Genomic DNA, 19,799 nt, shown 5'->3' with positions numbered 1-19,799 from the left:
GGCATGGGCGGGTCCACAGCCCACCTTGAGGGAGAATGGCCAGCGGGACGAGACCAGCTGAGCCTGACAAGGCACAGGACGGGGGCCCTGCAGGGCCTGAGGGCCTCTGAAGGTGACATCCCAAAGCCACAGAAGGTACAGGGCGTGAGCCCGCCACCCCAAACCACGCCCGCCTGCTGAGCCGCACGTGGAAGGGGCTCCCGTCCCACCTGCCGGGACAGATGGAAGAGAAGGCGCTGGGTCACAGCCCCCGTTTCACGAGCCGAGAGACCCCATGTCCGGGCCTCCGTCTAGCAGGCACGGGCGGAGCACAGGCGTCAACAGCGCCACGGGCAGCCGGCAGTCGCCCGCCGTCTCCTCCGACCCGGCGCTTCCACAGCTCGTCTCCCCGAGGAACAGCAGCAGCTCAAACGCGCTGGTAGCCGCTCCTCACGGCCTCTATGGGGGGAGCCGTGGGGCTCTGGGGGGAGAAGGGGCTCCGACGAATTCCCTCCACGCCTGCCCGTTAACTTGCACACCGGGCCTCCGACGGCGAGGATGCTGACCCGCACACAACGAGTGCGCCGCAAGCCCTGGATTCGAGGCTGTCCTGGCCGGCGCTGTGCGCAGAGCAGACGCCCAGAGGGCTCCCGGCGGCCTCCAGGTGGAGGGAGCACACGCCCTGGGCTACCCGCACTTCTTCACCCTCTCCAGTCCGCACGCCGCACGTGACTTACAGACCAAGACGAGCCCCACCACCGCGTGTGCCTGCAGCAGGGTCCCCACCGCTGACCCGGCCTCTCACACCAGAGAAACCCGCAGGTCCACCAAACGGAACACTCTTACCAACACAAGGGAATTCAGAAAGAGACGCCTTACCTTTTCCAGGACTAAGGTTCTGGTCTATGAAGACCTTGAGTTCCCCGTTGGCTTCAATTAGACCGGCCTGCGAAAGCAACAAGGACAGTGAATAGCGCGTCTGAGAGAGTGACAAGCCAGCCCGCAGAGGGAGCCGCAAGTTACAGCACTAAAGAGACACAACGGTCCCCCTTACGCAGACAAGGATGGGACACCATGCAGGGAGCACAGGGCCTCCCGCCACCGAGCTCTCCGGCCGGACCCTCAGCGGAGAAAAGACGTTCGGAGATGTCCGCCTTCACAGCTCAGCCCTGGACGCGTGGACGGAAACAGCTTCCGCGGAGGAAGTCAGTGCGCGCTAAATGGACTGCCTGAGCCTGGCGAGGGCATAGCGCGGGTGGACGTGAAAATTCTCCGTCCGTCCTGAGAGCAGCCTAGTAATGGGACCTGGGGAGAGGGCCCCCGGCGCCCCGGGCACGGCAGGAGCGTGGGCACAGCGGCACCGTGGGGCGTGCCTGGCATGCGGGGCTCCCCGCCTTGTGAGCAGGACACCCGCACCGCACGAGGCACTGGGGGCACCAGGGGGGGAACGTCACAACGCACGGTGCGCAAAGGCACGGAAAAGGCCTGCAGGGCCCTCTAGGACGCTACCAGAGGTCGTGCCCAGGTCGAGGAATGACTGCTGGCTTGCCTCCTGCTTTCGTTCATCGAGGCTTCCCGTGGAAGGAGGCAGTCGTGGGCACACTCCCCTGTTGGCGGCCCACGTCCAGAGCTCGCCCCCTTCACCGGGCACCAGCCAAGGGCATCTGCACACCACCCTGAGCCGGCACAGGGCCTGGGGGTCCTGGAAAGCCTCCCGCAGGCACGTGCTCCCTCACTCTCAGGCCTGCACTCACACCCACACGCGCACACACGTCACACAGACGCAGGCACTACACCCACACGTGCACACGTGCGTGCATAAACACACACACACAAACCACAACAGAGGTCAGCCGAGCCTGGCAGACAAGCTCCCTCCTGCCCAGGCCTCTGACCGCTCCTGGCCCGGCAGGAGAGCCCCCCGAGAACACCCAGGTGTCCGGGGCCTGAGGCCCGTGTCCACCGTCACCTCAAACACACCCAGAGCGCATCACGTGTCTGTGCGGGCACAGGCCAGCCCGTGGGGGAGGTGGGCACAGCTCCCAGCGCCGTCCTGCTTCTCCAGGAAGCCCCACGGCCCCCTACCCTGAGCAAATGTAGTCCCCAGGGGGACAGCCCGGGCCGGGCCCTCCAGAGGGCCAACTCCCAAGAGCACCTGCGGCAGTGACAAGCTCGCCTGGGCCTGGCACAGGGGACCACCCGCCTTGGGCCCGCGGCAGCCCAGGCACAGACTGACCGACCCCATGGGGCGCACAGTGAACAAACCAAACGCACCCAAGCTGCACGATCCACACAAGAAATCAGAGCATACGTCCCTACCTGCTGAATCCACCGGAGACAGAAGTCAGGCCCGCACAGGGAGGGGCCCCTGCCCAGTCTCAGAACCCAGCAACACCACACAGGCCACGTTTCCCGGACTCTCCAAAACCCCAGCTTCCCACAGAAATGGAGGGAGCCGAGTGCAGGCCCACGAGGGTGATCCATACCGAGGCCTGGCTAGACTGGATGGTCACTGGCCAGGAGGTAGGTGAAGGGGACCTTTCTTGCTGCTGGGGGAGCAGCACCAGGCTGGTCCCAGCGAACAGGCTCCAAGGACCCACGGAGTGAGGAGCGAGCCGAGGCCGGGGAGAGCCTCAGCCCCCACACTGACAGCAGCGCCTGCCGGACAGCCCCAGGCTCCCTGCAGATCCCGGGCGCTGCCGGCTCCTTCCGCCCACGGCCCCAAGGGCGTTCCATCCCACAGACAGTGGCCCTAACCTCCCTGTCCAATACCCGTCCACACCAGAGCAAATGGAGACAAGAACCACAAAGGCCCGAGGACAACAGGGCCCATCACTGCCCACATGGCTCTGCCTCGGTGGGACCGGCAGGACCCGGCGTGTGCCCCGACCCGCTGCCACTGGACGTCCTGCTTCCACGCGGCAGTCATTGGCACGGCGGTCCTGGCCGCTCATGGGAAGGCCAAGAGTACGGCCACCCCCTGCCCCAGAGACGGCGATCACGGTAGGCACAGCAGCAGCACAACCCTGGCAACCAACGCCTCACAACCCAAATCAGGAACCAATCTGGGGAGCCCAGCTCCCCCGGGGACACCTAGTCCAACTCACACTATCCGTCAACGCAGCCCGTCCTCCCTGGAGCAGAGGGCTTCCTCTTCCCACTATGCACTGGCTACAGAAGGCGTCCGATGGGCAGACCGGGCCGGGAACAGACCACACGGCCCTTTCTGGCCAAGTCTGGGAACTGATGAAGAGGCCAGTCCCTCCCGCCCGTCTCCGTGTCAGAGCTGAGGGGTCACTGGAGAACACAGGGACCAGGACAGAAAGGAAGACGCTGGCAACAGGATGAAGGGACACACCCGAGCCCTGGACGAGGGACAGGTCCACCCAGCAAGCATCGTGTCTGCTCGCCGACGCCGGGAAAACCCTAGCATGAACACTGCTGACTCGTGCTCGGGAAGACCCATTCTGTCTCTTGTCCCCGCCAGCGCTCCTGCAAGAGGGGAGCCACAATCGCAGAGCACCCCAGCACACATGCAGCACACCGGGCCCAGCGGGAGCCCCGGGATGCACGGTGGCCCTGCCCAGAGCGGGCTGTCCCAGCAGCCCATCCAGACACGAGGCCAAGCAGGCTCCGTCTGACGGGGCTGCCGTTCCGTCAGGCCAGCAGCCCGTGGACCCCAACCGCCAGACACTGGCAGCTGCCAGCTGCGACCCCGCCTGGGCGCTACGGACCCGGGGACCCAGGGCCATTTCCAGAACTACGCCGCCTCCACGGGATCGACTTCCCAGAGAGCTGCGGGTTTGCAGACACACGCCTGCCTTGTGCCCAAGCCAAGACCTACAGCACAGTCAATAAGACTCAGGAAAAAGTCCAGGGGCTGGCCACTGGCTCCTGCGGACGCCTGCACTGCCCGCACTCGGAACAGTGGCCAGTGGACCGACGGCAAGTCTCCCAGGCACAGGAACGTCTGTGACACGACGTGTCAGAACCACAGGAGGTACAGACCGCTGCTCGCTAGCAAACTCGGCAAACAGGAAGACCACTGCTAGTGCTCGGGTGAGACGGAGAACACGGTGCAGCAAGCCTACGAGGCCGCCGGCAGGATGGCCTCCTTGAACCAGTTAGACGGGAGTCCCCAGGCCCCAGGTGCTCCAGCTGCGGCGGGAGGCCAGGCTCTAGGACCAGGAGGGTCCGCGCCACCCAGCAGCCCTCTCCTCCCCGGGGGCTGGGGCAGGGGCAGAGAGGGCAGGATGGTGGGGGGTGAGGAGAGGTGACAAGGCAGGGGGCTGGGGGCGGGGGGGGGCAGCTACCGTGGAGGCCAGCGCTCCGGATGCATGCCTTCTGGCTGCCGCCGATCTGGGCAGGGTCTCCCTGCGACCTGGCCACCCCGACCGGGCCGCAGACTCCGTGTGGGAGAAGAAATGCTGTTATTTCAACCACTGCGCTCTAGGGCATTTGACGACAACACAGCACAGTGGTCAATGATTTCTCTCCAGATCACGAGAAAGTACTTTCACCGACTGGGAAGTCACTCGTGCACTTCGGAAGCAGACGCAGATCTGGCCCGCACTTCCTGGTGTCACGTGACCAACTGCCAATCACCAGAGACGAACAGTCGTGACCAGAACGAGGCCTCCAGGCCTCCCAGCCTCAGACAACGACCGTCCGGGAGGAGCAGGTGGGCCCTGGGGCGCCTGGCAGGGCTGGATCGCGCAGAGGCCCAGCCAGCAAAGGCCTGGCAGCCGGCGACGCCAGAGCCGGACAGCCTCTCGAGGTCCACGAGCTCCCACGGACGGATGGCCCGAACAGGTGCCGGCGCTGGTTCTCCCTGCCCGAACGCCCGCACACTCACAGCACAACCCAGGTCCCAAACGAGGCCCGACCGGGCCCTACCCGGCTCGTGAAGACGGCAGAAATCACATCTGGGCTTGACGACCAGCGCGGGGCACACCTGCCTGCTGCAAGCTCTGTGTCCACCTTGTCTGCAGGTGCACGGTCCCCAGGGCCAGTCCCTCCCGGGCGGCAGCCGACACAGCAGACACGGGGGCAGTGGGCGTCGCTCGGCAGCAGCGTGCAGACAGCGTGAAGCCCAGGAGAGAAGCGGGTCTGTCTGAACCACACAGACTAACTCAGCCGGCGTCACCCAGAACCGCCCCCTCACCCCCGGGTCCGGGTCCCGGTCTCAGCCCTCCCCTAACGGTGCTTTTCTAAACCACCAGCCCCTTCGCAGGACACTGAACATCTGAGAGAGACCTCGGGGGTAACCGTGGTAAGGGGTGGCAAGACCCGACCAAGGACGGCAGGAACCCACCATCGCCTTTCCTGGTGCTGTGGTGCCTGAGCTACGAGACCCTGCCTAGGTGCTGAGCCCCCACTGCTGTCCCCTGCGGGGCAGCCAGCCACCTGGTGCCGCGCTCTGCTCCCTCCCCAGATGCCCACCCTGAGCTCTCCTGCGGGGGTCGGGCGAGGACCCGGGCTAGTCCCCGCGTGCAGGACGACGAGGGCTGTGCAAGCCCACCCCCCACCAGGGCACAGGGCCGCCAGGGCTCTACGCGAAGGCCAGCGCAAGGTGGTCCCCGCGAGGGGACATCAAAGCAGCCTGAAGAGCGGCCCACCAGTGACGACGGGACTGTGAGGGGTGCACGTGGCGGAACTCCCGTCCCGAGGACACGTGGACTCGACGATGTCAGGAACCACTGCCGTCTGTGCAGAGTGCACGGGGCACGAAAGGTGCCGCTCACGGAGCTCCTTCTTCACCACTCTGGGGTCTCAGGCCTGCCTCCTGCCTCCGTGGGAGGAGGAACACGCCGCCTTCCTGCCGCAGGACCCGCAGGAGCCAGCCAGAGGGGGCCCAGGGTGCCATGTCCAGGTGCAAAGCGCCTCCCCCCCGGCGCCCCGAGCCCCTGCCACACCCTCGCCCCCCCCCAGGACCTCCCTGTGATACTCCGACATGAACCCGTTGTCACAGGGTTAGTGAGTCAATACGGCAGAGCCTCAGTTACACAGCCATGGACAAGGGCCCGGGAAGGGGCGGCGGCCACACCACCACCGCCCTTCCATCTTCCGCCCAGAGTCAAGACCTGCACACCCCCGAGCAACACAGAAACGCAGGACGTGTTCTGTTTTGTAAAAGCTGTTCCGGAAACTGCGGCCAATTATAAGATAAGCGCACGGGCCGTATTTTCCCCAAGAGCTTCAACTCGAGGTGCAAACTTCTCTTACCCTCCAATAAGAAAACACTAAAACACTAAATTTGGTTTCGCGTGTAAACCAGAGACAGCAGCAGTCGTTGGCCTCAGCTCGCCTCAGCAACCCCGCAGACACAGTCTGTCCCGTCGTGTCTGGACCACACGGGGACACGACGGGCTGCTCTGCTCTCGCGGCGAACCGAGGAGCCCGCTCACGGCACCAAAGCACCAGGCTGCACAGGGGGAAACGGCTGGAGAGCTGTAGGTGGCTCAGCAGAACCAAGCTCCAGGCTTCGTCCACAGGCCGCCCACCCTGGATCCCCTGCTCCTCTCCCCTCCCCCGAACAACGCCGCCAACAGACTCCCTCGGGCGCCGCGGGCTCAGGGCAGACCCTCAGCAGACAGCCCCTGCTTCCCACCACCCCCCTGCACACTTTTGACTCCCGCACCGGTTACTTCCTGTGCCCCTGTGCCCACCAGAACAGAAGCCCTAGGAGGCAGGATGCCGGCCGGGGGGGGCGCGTGCCGGGAAGTGCTGAGCGGCACCCCCGCAGCCACGGCCGGTCCCAAACACACGGCAGCGCTCCTCCAGCAGAACTTTACTTCCCAGAAGAGGCAGCGGCCGGGCAGTTCGCCAACTGAAATGCAGACGCAATTCCAAGACAGAAGCACAAAAACACCAAGACGGAGCCAACGAGAGGACGAAGAGTCGAGGTTTCAAATGGCGTCACGAGCACGCGGCACCTGGGAAAGCCGGCACTGGAAGAAAAATGGACGCAGCCCCTCCTTACAGACACTCAACACAGCATCGGCAAGTGCCGCCGTCCAGACGCCCAGTAAGAACCCGCGAGGGCCTGAGAAAGGTGCCGCCCTCCTCTGCGGACCTGGCCCTCGGCCCCACTCCCGACTCTCCTCCTTCCAGAAGCCCCTCTGGATCGGCACGTGCAGTGCCCGGCAGCGGCCTGCACCCCAGTTCCAGACACACGTGCAGCCCGAGGGAGCTGCCGGCGGCTGGTGGCCGACAGAACAGGGAGAACGAGGAGAACGAGAAAACATGCCCATGGCGCTCCTCGTACCAGCAGCGACCTGGTGTGAGAGACGGCGGGGAGGCCTCTCACAGAGCAAGAGAGACACCGAGCGCCCAGGAGCGATCCCACGACAGAAGCACGCTGTGCCCCTGCAAAGGCCTCCCAACCTCCCCGAGGGGTGCACGGCGCCGTCACTGAGCGGAAACATCCACACCACAAATCACACTGCAGAACGCAGGACGATCCTCAACACCACCAGCCCCAGGACTGACCCACGGGGCGGGCGGAGCTGAAGTACGGCGAAGGACCCACCACGGGGCTGCCCCCACTCTCCCCGGGTCCCCCACAGACCTGCCCTCGGCTGCAGAGCAAACAGGACCAGAGCTTCTGGCACGACCAGCCTCGAGGACAGGCCAGGTCCCGCAGACAGCCGTGGGCGTCCTTCTTGCGTCCAGTGCGGGACGGAGCCTCCGGTCTCCGGAGCTTCATGGCCCTGCCCAATCCCCCCTTTTGAGCGTGGCCACACCTAGTGTCGAGACCTGCAAAGGCCAGGTTCAGTTTCAGGAGCCGAGTCCTGATGGCAAGTCTCTCGCCGTGTGTGTGTGTGTGTGTGTCTGTGCGCGCGTGCGCATGTCCGCGCGTGTGTGTATCCATTGTGTATGCGCGCATGTCTGTGTGTGGGCATGTCTGCCTGACTACGTGCGCGCATGCGTGTGTGGACTTTGCTCCATCCGCTCCTCACCCTCCTCCCAGCTGCTCCCTCCCCCCAGGGACATCAGCCACCCCAGGGAGGGCACACAAGCCAGGAACCCAGGGCAGTCTCCAACCAATAGCCTGGAAGTGAACGGATCCCACCCTGGACCAGATGAGGGAGCTCAGACGCACCAAGTCCTGCCCACAGGGACCATCTGGCCACCCCGGGTCCCAGGGGGGAGCCAGCCTAGGGGTGGCCGAGGGGTAGCAACACCTTAGTAACAACCACCCCGGCAGCAGGGCGAGCCGCGCCAAGAACGAGGGAGCATGCGGACGCGCCAGGGCCCGTGGCCTCCACTCTCTGCACCGGCACTTCCCTGCCTTACCCACCTGAGCAGGCTCCGTCCTTGCACAGAAAGGGCACCACAGGGACTTCCCACAGCAATCGGACGTGGCGAATCATGCAAACAAGCCGAATGCAAGCTGAGGCCCCGAGTGCACAGAGTCCAGTGGAAACGAGCCGCGCCCAGCAGTGGGCTCACACGGAGCCCGGCCCGACACGCATACCACGAGCCACGGCCCCTGCCTGCACCCCAGCCCGTGGAGGCAGGTGCAGCCCCAAGAAAGCTCCACAAACAGCCGAGAGGCCCATGAGCAGGACCAAATGCTTGAGGACACATGCCAGCAGGACACCCGCCGTCCGACGATACTAACAAACCACTGTCTGTTGTTCTGGAAGACGCGCACAAGAACACTGAACGGGAGGACACGGTGTTTGCAACCAGGTTCACGACCTCTGTGGGCGAAGCGCGCAGCCACCGTGAGCAGCGCTACCTGGGACGCGGGCAGGTGCAGGGGTCAGCACCATGTTCTCTCCGCACCTGCACGCGTCTCAAATGTCCAGGAGTGGATTTTCAGGATCGACGTCTACCGATACCCATGAACCCAGGAGAAGTCGCAGCGTCCAGGGAACGGAACGTGGGAGTCGGTTTACGGAAAGCCGCTGGAGAGACGCGCACGTTCAAACACACACGCCGGGGCAGAAGCCCCAGACCACGTCCTGCACATCAAGGAGAGTCACCCTGGACCGCGACTGTCAGGAACTGTCAGCTTCTGGACATCTGAATTCTTACTGAAACGCCGTTTTGTAACCAGGTAAGGCATAAGGCTGGATAAACAAAGGATATGGGGTCCCAAGGAAGACGAAATTAGTGACAATGCGGAACGGGTCCGGATGCAGGCTAGAGGTCGCGGGTCGAAGGTCGGGACTGGAGGGGCGACCACAGAAAAGAAACCACGATGGCGGCAAGAGTCAACGGAGCAGAGGCCCACATCCGCAGACCAGAGAGAGCGAGACGGACGGTCACAGAGAGCTGGCCCTGAGCCACAGGCAGGGCAGTCGTGGCTGGAGAGCCAAAGGGCCGGTCTGGAGAAGACACACCCAGGCTCGTGCCAAGAGCACACTCCAGAGAGCAGCCGTGAGAAACCCACGTCCTCAGGGGAGAGCCTCAAGTCCATCCGTAAGGAGCAGCCTGGGAACAGGAGTCAATCTGCAAACCCCAGCAAGTCGGGGGAAAGGGCAGCAGTGGGCATGGCATGGCGCAAAGTGGGGGCAAGCACTGCTGCCGGCGTTTCTGAAGTTCAGGTGAGAACCTGGGTTCTCTGCCAGGGCCCACGCCACCAGCAGCTGACAAGGCACGGCTGCTCCTGCCATCCGCGCCCCGCCGGGCCAGCAAAACCAGCCACTGCCTAGGCCAAGCCCTCCAGCGTCCTCCTCCACCGCAGTCCACGATGCGCGGTGTCTCCCGACGCAGAAACGCCCGCACCCCTGGGCTCCTGGGAGCGCCACCCGAGACCCGGTGGCAACGAGCGTCTCCGTCTGACCTCTGCCCCGCTCCGCCCACCAAGCTGGGCCCAACCGTCACCCCAACGCAGACTGATGACACCACTACCCCCGGCCCGCGGCGGAGGCAGCACGGCCTCCAACTGCCGCCGGAACACGAGGTCTGGGCGTCTCCTGGGGTGCGCCTCTCGCTCCCCAGAGCCACAGCCCTTCCCAGGCAGGCGCAGCCGGAACCGCAGCACTGTCTGTCCCCACCTGACTGCACTCTGCGCTTCACCCTTTGCCTTTTTGCCAGAAAAATGTCCAATTCATGGGGCGCCTGGGTGGCTCATAGGTGAAGCCTCTGCCTTCGGCTCAGGTCATGGTTTCAGGGTCCTGGGATCGAGCCCTGCACTGGGCTCTCTGCTCCGCGGGGAGCCTGCTTCCTCCTCTCTCTCTGCCTGCCTCTCTGCCTGCTTGTGATCTCTGTCTTTCAGATAAATAAATAAAATCTTTTTTAAAAAAACGTCCAATTCATTCTAGAGTGCGCAGAACTGCAAACCTGCCTGGAAGAAAAGATAGCATGGCTCCACAGCAACGTGAAAACATCAACCTACACCGGGCTTTCTGGGTTTCCACGGCTGGTCAGCTCGGAGGCAGCACACCCGGGGAGAGGTGGACGGGGACGGGGGCTCACGGGGACGACTGCGACTCCTAAGGGGGGGACACGCAGCAGTCGCTGGGAAGTGCCGGGTTAAGTCATCCCCAGAAGGGCTGGAGTCCGCCTTCTTTATAATGACAAAGGCTGAACCCACAAGACGGCCGCCTGAGTGCTCTTCTGCTTAACTAAGTCCACGCTCAACTGCCCCAACTGCCCCACAGCTCCCGACAGCGGTGCCCCAGCCTCAACCCCTAAAGGGGGCGCCCCAGGGGTCCGAGGCTCCATCCACCCAGGAAGGGCTCCCGCTGTTCAGCTCCCACACGCTTCGGCCAAACTGTACTCAAGGCAGAGAGCTGTCTGCTGGGACGCGGGTGAGATAAGGAACAGGCCACAATGCGCCTGGGGACCCTGGGTACCCCAGGATCCTGAAGGCAAAGCAGCATCCCCCCTACGTCCCGTCTCCAAGAGCCGGACGCCCCCTGCAACCAAGCCCGGCTCCCGAGCTCAGGCCCTGGCAAGGACCGAGCCGCTCCCTAGGAGTGGGGTCCCCCCCAGAGCTCTGGTGAGACCAACCGCTCGCAGCCACGACGCATGTGGACGAGGCCCAGCCTGCAATGAGCTCCCGAGCCCTTCAAAGCCACAGGGACGTCTCAGAACCCGGCCAAGTGCTGCCGGGCTGGGCACGACACGTGCCGAGCCTGGTCCTTTGGTCTTCGCTGCCCCGAGAGGAAGGGACAGGGTGCTTGTCCCCCTCATCCTACCAACAAGTCACCAAGCCCAGAGAACACTCAGCAGGAGGGACGGACTGGACTTGGAGCCGCAGGGAGGGTCGCTCAGAACCCTGCCTCCGTCCCACACGACTTCATTTCCGGGACGCGCCCACCGGCCGGTGGCTTCAAGGGCAGGACGGCAGGGTCCAGGCCCACAGGCTTCCCTGGGAGTAAGAGCCAGAGGGGGAGCCGTTTCTGCACGTTCCCAGCGAAAACAACACGCGACTCTGACTTCTCCCCTGGGAAAGTCACTGCAGGGCACCCTCTCCCTGTCATAAAGACCCCAACGTCCCTTTCAACAAAATGCAAGTGTCCGAGGCCGGGAGCGTGAGCGAGGATCCGTCCTTTACAACCTCCAGGGAGCTCCCCGGGGCCTAGGCGGGGCCTTTCCCTTCCACAGGAAGGAGCACTCCAGGGCACAGAACTAGTGCGGTTTCTGGCCACCGGTTGCTGGAACCACCCGGGATGCGCGAGGTCAGGGCCTCAGACACACTGACCTGCTCGCTAACCACCTCCTCACCCCTCCTGCCCCCAAAGTGACACGGGGCCATGCAGCTCCGTGTGGGGCAACTGTCCCATCTGTCAGGAAAGGAAGAGGTGCGTGCAGGGGAGGAAGGCGTCCCCGGGAGCCCCCACTTCCGGCTGGGAAGCGCTCCAGCACCGCGTCGACAAGCCCAGTTTCAAAGCTCCCTGTAGTTGCAAAACCCCATGAGATTGTTTAACTTTGTGACTTCCCTCCTGCCTCAGCTGGTGCTTGTGCTGGGGGAAGGCACATCAGGGCACCCTAAAACAAGGACGGGACACCTCATAACCCACAGCCAGCCTACTGCGAGCCTACTTATTTACGCAACGTTAAGGCAAACATCCATCTTTTATGTTGCATCTCATCACTCAATCTTCAGAAAGATAGGGGTTGGGCGCCTGGGTGGCTCAGTGGGTTACAGCCTCTGCCTTCGGCTCAGGTCATGATCTCAGGGTTCTGGGATCGAGCCCCGCATCGGGCTCTCTGCTCCGCGGGGAGCCTGTTTCCTCCTCTCTCTGCCTGCCTCTCTGCCTGCTTGTGATCTCTGTCTGTCAAATAAATAAATAAAGTCTTTAGAAAGAAAGAAGAGAGAGAGAGAAAGAAGGAAGGAAGGAAAGGGGTTCAGAAGTGCAGGAGTGCTGATGGCCCCGCAACGAGCGTCTTCTGTGTGGTCTGGGCTAACCGTGGGGCGTGCGGTGCAGCAGCCGCGCCGGACTTCACACCGGACCCCACTCAGCCCCGGGACAGACGGGCAGGCTGGACTCCTACATACACAGCTCCCTCCTCACCCTCCCTCCCTCTGAGCTGGGACTTAGGTTCTGCCAATACAGGAGAAGTAAGATATGGTCACTTAAATCCTCATTTTTTGGAAAAGCAAATAAAGTAAGAGGAACTTAAGACCCGTTCGAGGCGGAATCCAAGCCGTGAGTCCTCCCGAACGGGAAGATGCTGCGCGGACCCGACGGGCCACCCTCACGCCGCACGGTCATACTCAGAAGTCACGGGAACACGGGCCGCCGCCCTGCACGCGGGCCTCAGAGGGCCCTGAGCGTCACTCTGAGGGAAGATAAGCTACGCAGACAGACCCAGCAAACACAGCCAGACGTTTAAACCACCTAAACTACCTGCACTGACCATTAAGACTCCAGGTATGAATCCAGGGTACATTTCCCACAGACCCACGACGAAATCATCGAGCTGCACCCTGCTAGAATGACGAAGGCAAACCTAAGAGTCGCATTCCGCTGTGCAACGACGAACAAGGGTTAGCAGCCTCAATTTCTAACGAGCGGACGCGACTCGACAGGACACAGACGCTGGGAACACGAGCACAGAACACGCGGAGAAACACGGAGGAGAAAACGCAACTTCTCTGCCGAGAAATGCAAACCAAAACAAAATAATCTAAAATTTTACCTGCCAAAGGGAGCCAGTTTTCTGGGCTTTTAAACTGAGTCTCAAACCGAATGTGTCACGATGCGCTCTCTGCTACAACCTGTCGAAAGCAAGCACGACCCACAGTCGTTCTGAAGAGTCACCGGACGCGACTCAGAGACGGCGCGTGTGCACACTCGTGTCCGCCGTGTCGCGCGCAGGTGCACGTCCGGGATTTCGCCCCGGATGTCATCACAGGTCGGGGCAAGGTTGAGAGCTGGCCAGAAAGCACGGGAACGGGGGACCTCGGGCACATCCACACGGTTACCAAACCGACGGGCACACGGCCCTCCCTGGGGACTCCCGGGCAGCCTGCACGGCTACACTCCCCGTGGCTGTGGGATGCTCAGCTGCGTGCATCCTAAACACCTCTGTGTGCCGGTTCCTCTGTTCCCAGGAGCCTGGGAACTCGGCAAACAATCCAGAAGCTGCCACGTGGTGTCTTCAAGCGGCAGACACTGGCACCGGGTAGGACGTGTACGGCTCCAGCGAGAAACTCCAAGCGGGCGGAGAAAGGGCTTCCACGCTACAGCAAGGACAGGGGAGTAAACACCTACTTGCTTGAATTTAAAATGACGTGTTTAGGTCTGTATCCATTTTGATTGCCCATTTTACGTCATCTTCTCAACAGCCGACCACATCCACTTCCCCACCGTGTCGAATAACCGTGCAGCCGCCGAGCCAGCGGCACGGCATCCGGGCGGGCAGCGCGGGCAGCTCCCTGGTGTGTCACACGACACTGAGCCAGAAGGTGCCTGGGGGGGTCCCACCTCTGAGCCCGCGCCGACACCCCATGGCGCAGACGACCGGCCCCCCGCAAGCACCCGCTCTCCGGCCCGCGCTTCCCCGGGCACCCTGTCCCTCCTCGCAGACGCCGCCAAGCTGAGTGCAGGAGAAGCCAGGTAAGGATGCCGAGCGAGAGCTTCCTGACTGTTCTACTGAAGAGTGGCAGGTGTTTTAAACGCTTAAAGAGAAGAGCTTTTCAGAAAGGTGGCTCTGTGGTCTGTGACGAAGGTGTCCCCAGAAGTCGCACTGCCAGCCAGGCCAGGCACAAACACTGCGGGCTCATTCCCCAACTGTCGGAGACACACTGAGAGCGCAGAGCTGACTCTGTGAGGGCCCTTTTACCCAGGAATTCATCCGTCCAACACGGCTCGGCCGCGAGATGTCCCACGCTGACCTCTCAGTCGAGCTGAGCTTCCTGCCTGGGACCCCATCCCAGAGTTTCCCCACTGCCCCCCCGAGTTCTGAACCACGAGAAGCCCGGGCAAGAGCGAGCCTGCAACCACAGCCCCCTAACGTGGTAACCTGCGTGTGCGCACTGACGGCCTCTCCACTCGACGTGACACCACCGCTGCGCAAGTTGGCGTCCGATCCCGCAGCTCGCTCCAGCCGAGACCCAAGGAAACCACGCGTTACTGCTTCAGCCCGTTTCAGCCTCGAGGTCTGGGTCTGAAAAACGATACTCAGCACGTGTATTTTTAGATAAGCTCATTAGTCTCCTCGTGGTGTCAAAGCGGGCCTCATGCCGCCATCCCTCCGAAGCTCAGATGGGACGCGTTCTTCCTCAGCCTCCAGCTCTCCACACCGTCCAGAGAATTTTCCACAGACTCACAGGAAACGAAGTGCAGTCACAGACCAGCTTTCGAAACGGAGGCCACGCATGCCGCAGAGGGACCCACAGACGCCCTCCTCCAGCCGCTGCCACCGCGCTGCCCTCGGCCCGACCGGGCTCCCCGCAGGCAGGGGGCCCTCTGGCTCACACCCCGGCAGCCCGCGGGGGCAGGGCCGACCCCAGAAGCGCTGCTGCCGCGGCCCCACACCCCCCGCACAGCATCTCCCTAATCCTACAGACAACGGGCTCCTTCCCTGTTCTTCACAAACCTTCGCAGAGCTGGACGAGGACACGAACACGGGCATCCTAGCGGCTCACAAGGAGTTTGGGCTCTGCCTGTGACCTTGAGAAAGTCCGCGACCCCCTCTGGGTGCCGCACTGCCCACACAGCACACGGGCACACGCACCGGCACGTCCGGGCACACTGTCGCGTCAGCGGCCTTCCCCGTCCTACTTCTCCAAGAGCAATTTCTCACACGCGAGCGTGTTTCAGCAGCGCAATTTCTGCATTTTCTCTGAAGGCAACATTCACCTCTGCAGGCTTCTCAGTGCTGCAAACTTGACTCTCTCCTCAGCCCGGCGAGCCTTCCCAGTGGCGATCTGTGTCCCGGGGAGCCTTGGCGGGCACGCAACGACATTCAGATACCTGGCTTCATCGATCAGTACATAATCCACACTTTCCACCTCTCGGGGAGATGAGACCCCCTGGCGGAGGGGCAGGTCCACGGCTGTGGGAGCAGAGACCCAGGCGGTCCGAGGGCGGCGACTGAAACACCGCCGCCGTGTGCCCTGCCCAGCCGAGACTCTCGCCGTGGGAACTGCAGAAACACTGCCCACAGCGTTCGTCTGCGGAGGGCTGAGCCGGGGGGTCCCACGTGGGCGCTGCTGGGAGGGCCCAAGGCAGTGCCCTGCGGGCTGCACGGAGCCCCAGGTGTCGGCCTCCCCGGCTGTGGCGGCCCGCAGGAGGAACGCCGTCCCTGCGTGGCCATCTCTACAGCCAAGGAACTCCTGCCCCGATGCCTCTCCTGTTACATTCTGGAAGTGAGCCCCAGACCGCTGCTCACGGCCACCTCTGGGAGTGACGGCGCTGGGGTCACACGCTCCCGCATGGCTCTGTGCCAGCGCCTCCTCTCCACACCAGCTACGAGTACAAATTCCGGATTTCTACCGTCTGAACTTTTCGTTGCCCACTGATACCAACCAACACGATCCCTGCAAACGAAGGTCAAAGGCCTACAGCCCACGCAGCCCTCGGCCCGGCCAGCTTCCTGGAGACAGCGGCAGCGCGGACGCACTGCCCCAGGCCGCACGGCCCTCCGTGTGTCAGGCCAGAGTCAAGCCAGGGAAGCAGGGGGGCAGGCGGGGTCCTGCCCCAGGACCCCTGACGGGAGCCCACTCGCTCCTGTCACGCACACGTCCAGGTGGAGACGCGCTTGCAGGACGCAACGCTCACGACGAATCGCCACGGAACCAGCCTTGCTTTCACGTGTTGCTGGAAAAGGCAAGAGTTTTTTTAAGCAAAGGAAGGACAGTGTTTTGTCTAGACGCCCCTTTAAACGCACAGAAACGGTTAGTTGTGGGCTAGCAACAGAGAACACAAGGTGCGGTGCGCCTCAGAGCCACTGGGCCCCGGCCCGGCTCCTGCAGGCCCCACACACCCCCATGCACGCTCTCCCTGCCCACCCGCTCCAGGGGAAAGAGTGCGGCTTCCTCGGGGCCTCCTCCCTCGGCCTCCCCGCCTCACCTCCCCACACCTCCAGGTCCCCCCCTTGCCCTCCTGCCCCTGGGGCAAGCCCCATCCCCCCCCAACCCCCGGCCCTTCCACACCCCAGCCTCCCCGTTACCCTGCCCCCCAGCCCCATGCCGCCAGGACCCTCATACCCCTGTAGCCCCGCCCTGCCCCTGGCTCCCCTCCTGCCCCAACACGCCCACCGGGGCCTCCCCGTGCCCCCACCGCTCCAGGCCCCCGGCCCCTGCAAGCTTCATGAGAGCAGCCAAACGGCACACCTCGCTCTCCGCCGGGCACGGGCCCTCATCAAACAGCGAAGAATGGGCAGGATGGACGCACGAACAAAACGAGCCGGCCGGCCTCCACCCGGGCACTTCCCCCTCGTCCCCAAATGCTGACAAAAGACGCAAACACGGGGCACAGAGAAGCCGTGGGCCCAGCTTGTGTCAATTCTAAACCGAGACCCACCACAACGGCACGAGTGAAACACGCAGGTCTTCCCATCGTCCCAGACATCAGGCCCCTCCACCGGGACACAGCTCAGGGTCAGCCTATAGCAGCAGTCTGTGCGCCTGGATGCCTGCCCAGGGCCACCGCATGGCCCACGGCTCCCCACTCAGGCCAGGACGGCCAGTGCTGCCGCGGGCCAGCTGCCCCTCTCCCTCACACGCCGGCTCCTGCCCTGTAAGCCTGCCACGCCCACCACCCCATCACCCTCAGGGAACAGGCTCAAGCTGTCCAGCGCCCCCAAAACCGCTGCTGTCCCTGAGCCTCCGCTGCAGGGAGGGAGCTACCACGCCATTTCCCCGGATTCTCCTCACCAAAATCTGCCTAGGTGACCTGTCCCTGTCCCCTAAATTTGTCTTCCTTGCCTGTGACCCCCAGAACCTAACCCCAGCCCCTCCAGACTTCCACAGAGACCCCAGAGCTCTGTAAAGCAGGGGTCCCAGCCCACCGCCTGCAACCCAAGGCTCAGCTCCCGGCCACACCGGCAGGCTTGGTCTCGCACTTCGCTCAGATGGGAGCGCCGCCACCCAATTCCTGCGGCTGCTTCTCCTCCAGCAGCGGCCACAGTCACCTTCCCAAACTGGACGTCACCCCTTGGCTTGACGAAAATGAGCCAGTGAGAGAGAAAGCCCGGGCCCTTCCTCGGACCACACGCCCCACGCCAGCCCCATCCACCAGGCCCGGTGAGACCCGTTCCAGCCACACCTGATGCTGCCAGCTCTCAGGACAGGGAGGCCCCTTCCCTCTGCGTCTCCTCGCGCTGTTCTCCGCCTCGGCTACCCCTGTCCCCTCCAGTGTGTCGCCCCTCATCAGCTCCAGGGACACCAGCCAGAGGGCCGCCGGAGGCTCCCCTGCAGTCTGCAGAGGCTGCTCCTGTGGACGTGCGGCTGCAGGAGACGGCAGAGGTCCCCGGGCTCCAAGACGGCCTCCCGGTCACAGTTAACCAAGTCCGCAAGCGCGGCTCCCACAGCGGCGCACCCAGACTCCTCCTCCACTGAGCACACCGCACGTTGGCCGAGCCCGGAGGTGCACACCCGACAGGGGCAGCCATCCGCAGACGCAGCCCGCGCTCAGCCGCCAGCTCCCATGGGGCATGGACTCTGAGCTGAACTGACACCCCAGCAGGCAGGGCCGCTGCAGGCCTGGATGCCCGGTGGGGCCCTGAGCGCGGCCTTCTGCAGAGCGGTGGTCCGGCTCGCGGCTGCCGCAGGGCGGCACGGGCAGGGGCACCCGGGGCGCAGGCGGACCCGCGTCCAGCTCTGGGCAACGCGTACTAAGCCGCCCTGCGACGATGCCCCGATGCCCAGGGCCCGCGGCGCAGCCGGACCCGCGGGGCGCAGCCACAGGCCGCTCTGGGACCTAGAAGCTGCTGGAACGAACTTAAAACTGAGAAACACAGAAAGAACCAAAGCAGGACTTCTCGCATTTCACTAGTCACCCAATTTCGTTTTTCTGAGGCAGAAACAAAACACGGAAAAGGCAAACGTGGCCAAAGCGAGTGCGCGCCGCCCTGCCCGCTGCGCCTCCGCGCCAGCAGGTGCGCGCGTCCCCGCACGGGTCCCCGCACGGCGTCCCCGCACGGCGTCCCCGCACGGCCGGCCGCACACTCGCGCGGTGAGGGGCGCCCGCAGCGACCCCGGCCCGGCCCCGCCGGCGCACCCGGCGCGGGGCCCAACGGCCGGCCGCGGGCCCACACTTACATCTTTGGCCATGTTACCAGATCCGCGACGTGACGCTGTCCGGGCTCGCCCTCCGCAGCAGAAAACGGACTTTCTGGTAAGAAAGACGGAAACAAGGAATGAGTGAGAACGAAAACCCGATGGCCGGCGCCCCCCCCCCGCCTCCCTCCCGCGCAGACCCCGCGCCCGCCCGCGCCCCCCGCCCGCGGGGACAGCCCACCGGCCGCACAAAGAGCCGCCCCCGGCCCCCGCCGCCCCCGGCCGCCGTGACAGGTGGGCTTCCGGCCCCGCGGGCCTGTCACCCCAACGCCGCGCGCGCCTCCCGCGCCGGAACCGGCAGTCAGGTCAGCGCCGCCCCCACCCCGCGCCGCGCCCGCGGGGCCCCTGCACCCGGCGCTCGGCCCGACCCCGGCGCCCCGGCCCCGGCCCCCGCCCGCACCCCCCCACCGCGCGCCCCGGAGGGGGGGCCCGGCCCGCCCGCGACCCCCGCCGCGTCCGGCCACCCGGGGCGCCCCCGACGGCGGCGCGGACTGGGGGGCCCGGGGCGCGGGAGCCGCGGAGCCAGCGCGCACACGCGGCGGGACGGCGGCGGGACCGGGGCGGGCGCCCGCGCGTCCGCGCCCCCCGCGGGACCCCGGCCCGCCGCACCTGGCTGGCTCCGGCGCGCGGGCTCGGGCGGGGTCCCGGCGGCGCGCTCGGCCCCGGGGTCCCTGCCCTGCGAGGCGCCGGCGCGCGGGGCTCACCCTGCGAGCGGGCGTCGGGCGGCGTGACGTGCGCGGCGCGGCGGCGTGACGTGGGCGGCGGGCCGGCTCCCGCAGCGCGCCTGCGCGCCTTTTCGCGCCTTCGCCTCCCTCCTCCTCCTCCCGCCGGTGCGGCCCGCGCGCCCCGAGGGGGATGGGCTGCGCGCGCGCCGGGGTGCGCGTGCGCGTGCGCGCCGGGCGGGAACAGAGGCGGAAAGCCTGGCGCTGGGAGGCGGGGGTGCGCGCGCACTTGGAGAGGGGCCGGAGGTGTGCGCCCCCCTGGAAAGGGGCCACAGGTGTGCAACGTGCCGGTGTGCGCGCGCACTTGGACAAGGGCGGGCGGTGTGTACGTGACGGTGTGCGTGCACACTGCGAGGGACCAGACGTGTGCGCGCACCTGGGGAAGGGCCGGGAGTGTGCTAGTGCCG

At 64.9% G+C, this 19,799-nt stretch overlaps 1 protein-coding gene across 2 annotated transcripts in view; it reads right to left on the bottom strand.

Moving 5' to 3' along the window:
* TFDP1 (transcription factor Dp-1) overlaps positions 1-19,391 on the bottom strand; it is a 42,285-nt gene extending 22,894 nt beyond the window's left edge. For both annotated transcript variants that reach the window (XM_046028343.1, XM_046028344.1), the window contains exons 1-3: positions 19,280-19,391; positions 18,653-18,725; positions 859-925 (exon numbers count right to left, since the gene is read on the bottom strand). In XM_046028343.1, the coding sequence (XP_045884299.1) occupies positions 859-925; positions 18,653-18,664 (79 nt within the window). In that variant the 5' untranslated portion in view covers positions 18,665-18,725; positions 19,280-19,391. The remainder of the gene's footprint in view (positions 1-858; positions 926-18,652; positions 18,726-19,279) is intronic.
* Positions 19,392-19,799: the final 408 nt, after the last annotated feature.

The sequence above is a fragment of the Meles meles genome, chromosome 14 (genome assembly GCF_922984935.1).
Source record: "Meles meles chromosome 14, mMelMel3.1 paternal haplotype, whole genome shotgun sequence".
Lineage (NCBI taxonomy): Eukaryota > Metazoa > Chordata > Mammalia > Carnivora > Mustelidae > Meles > Meles meles.
The sequence above is the reverse complement of the archived record's forward strand: the minus strand, read 5'-3'. Positions and strand labels throughout refer to the sequence as shown.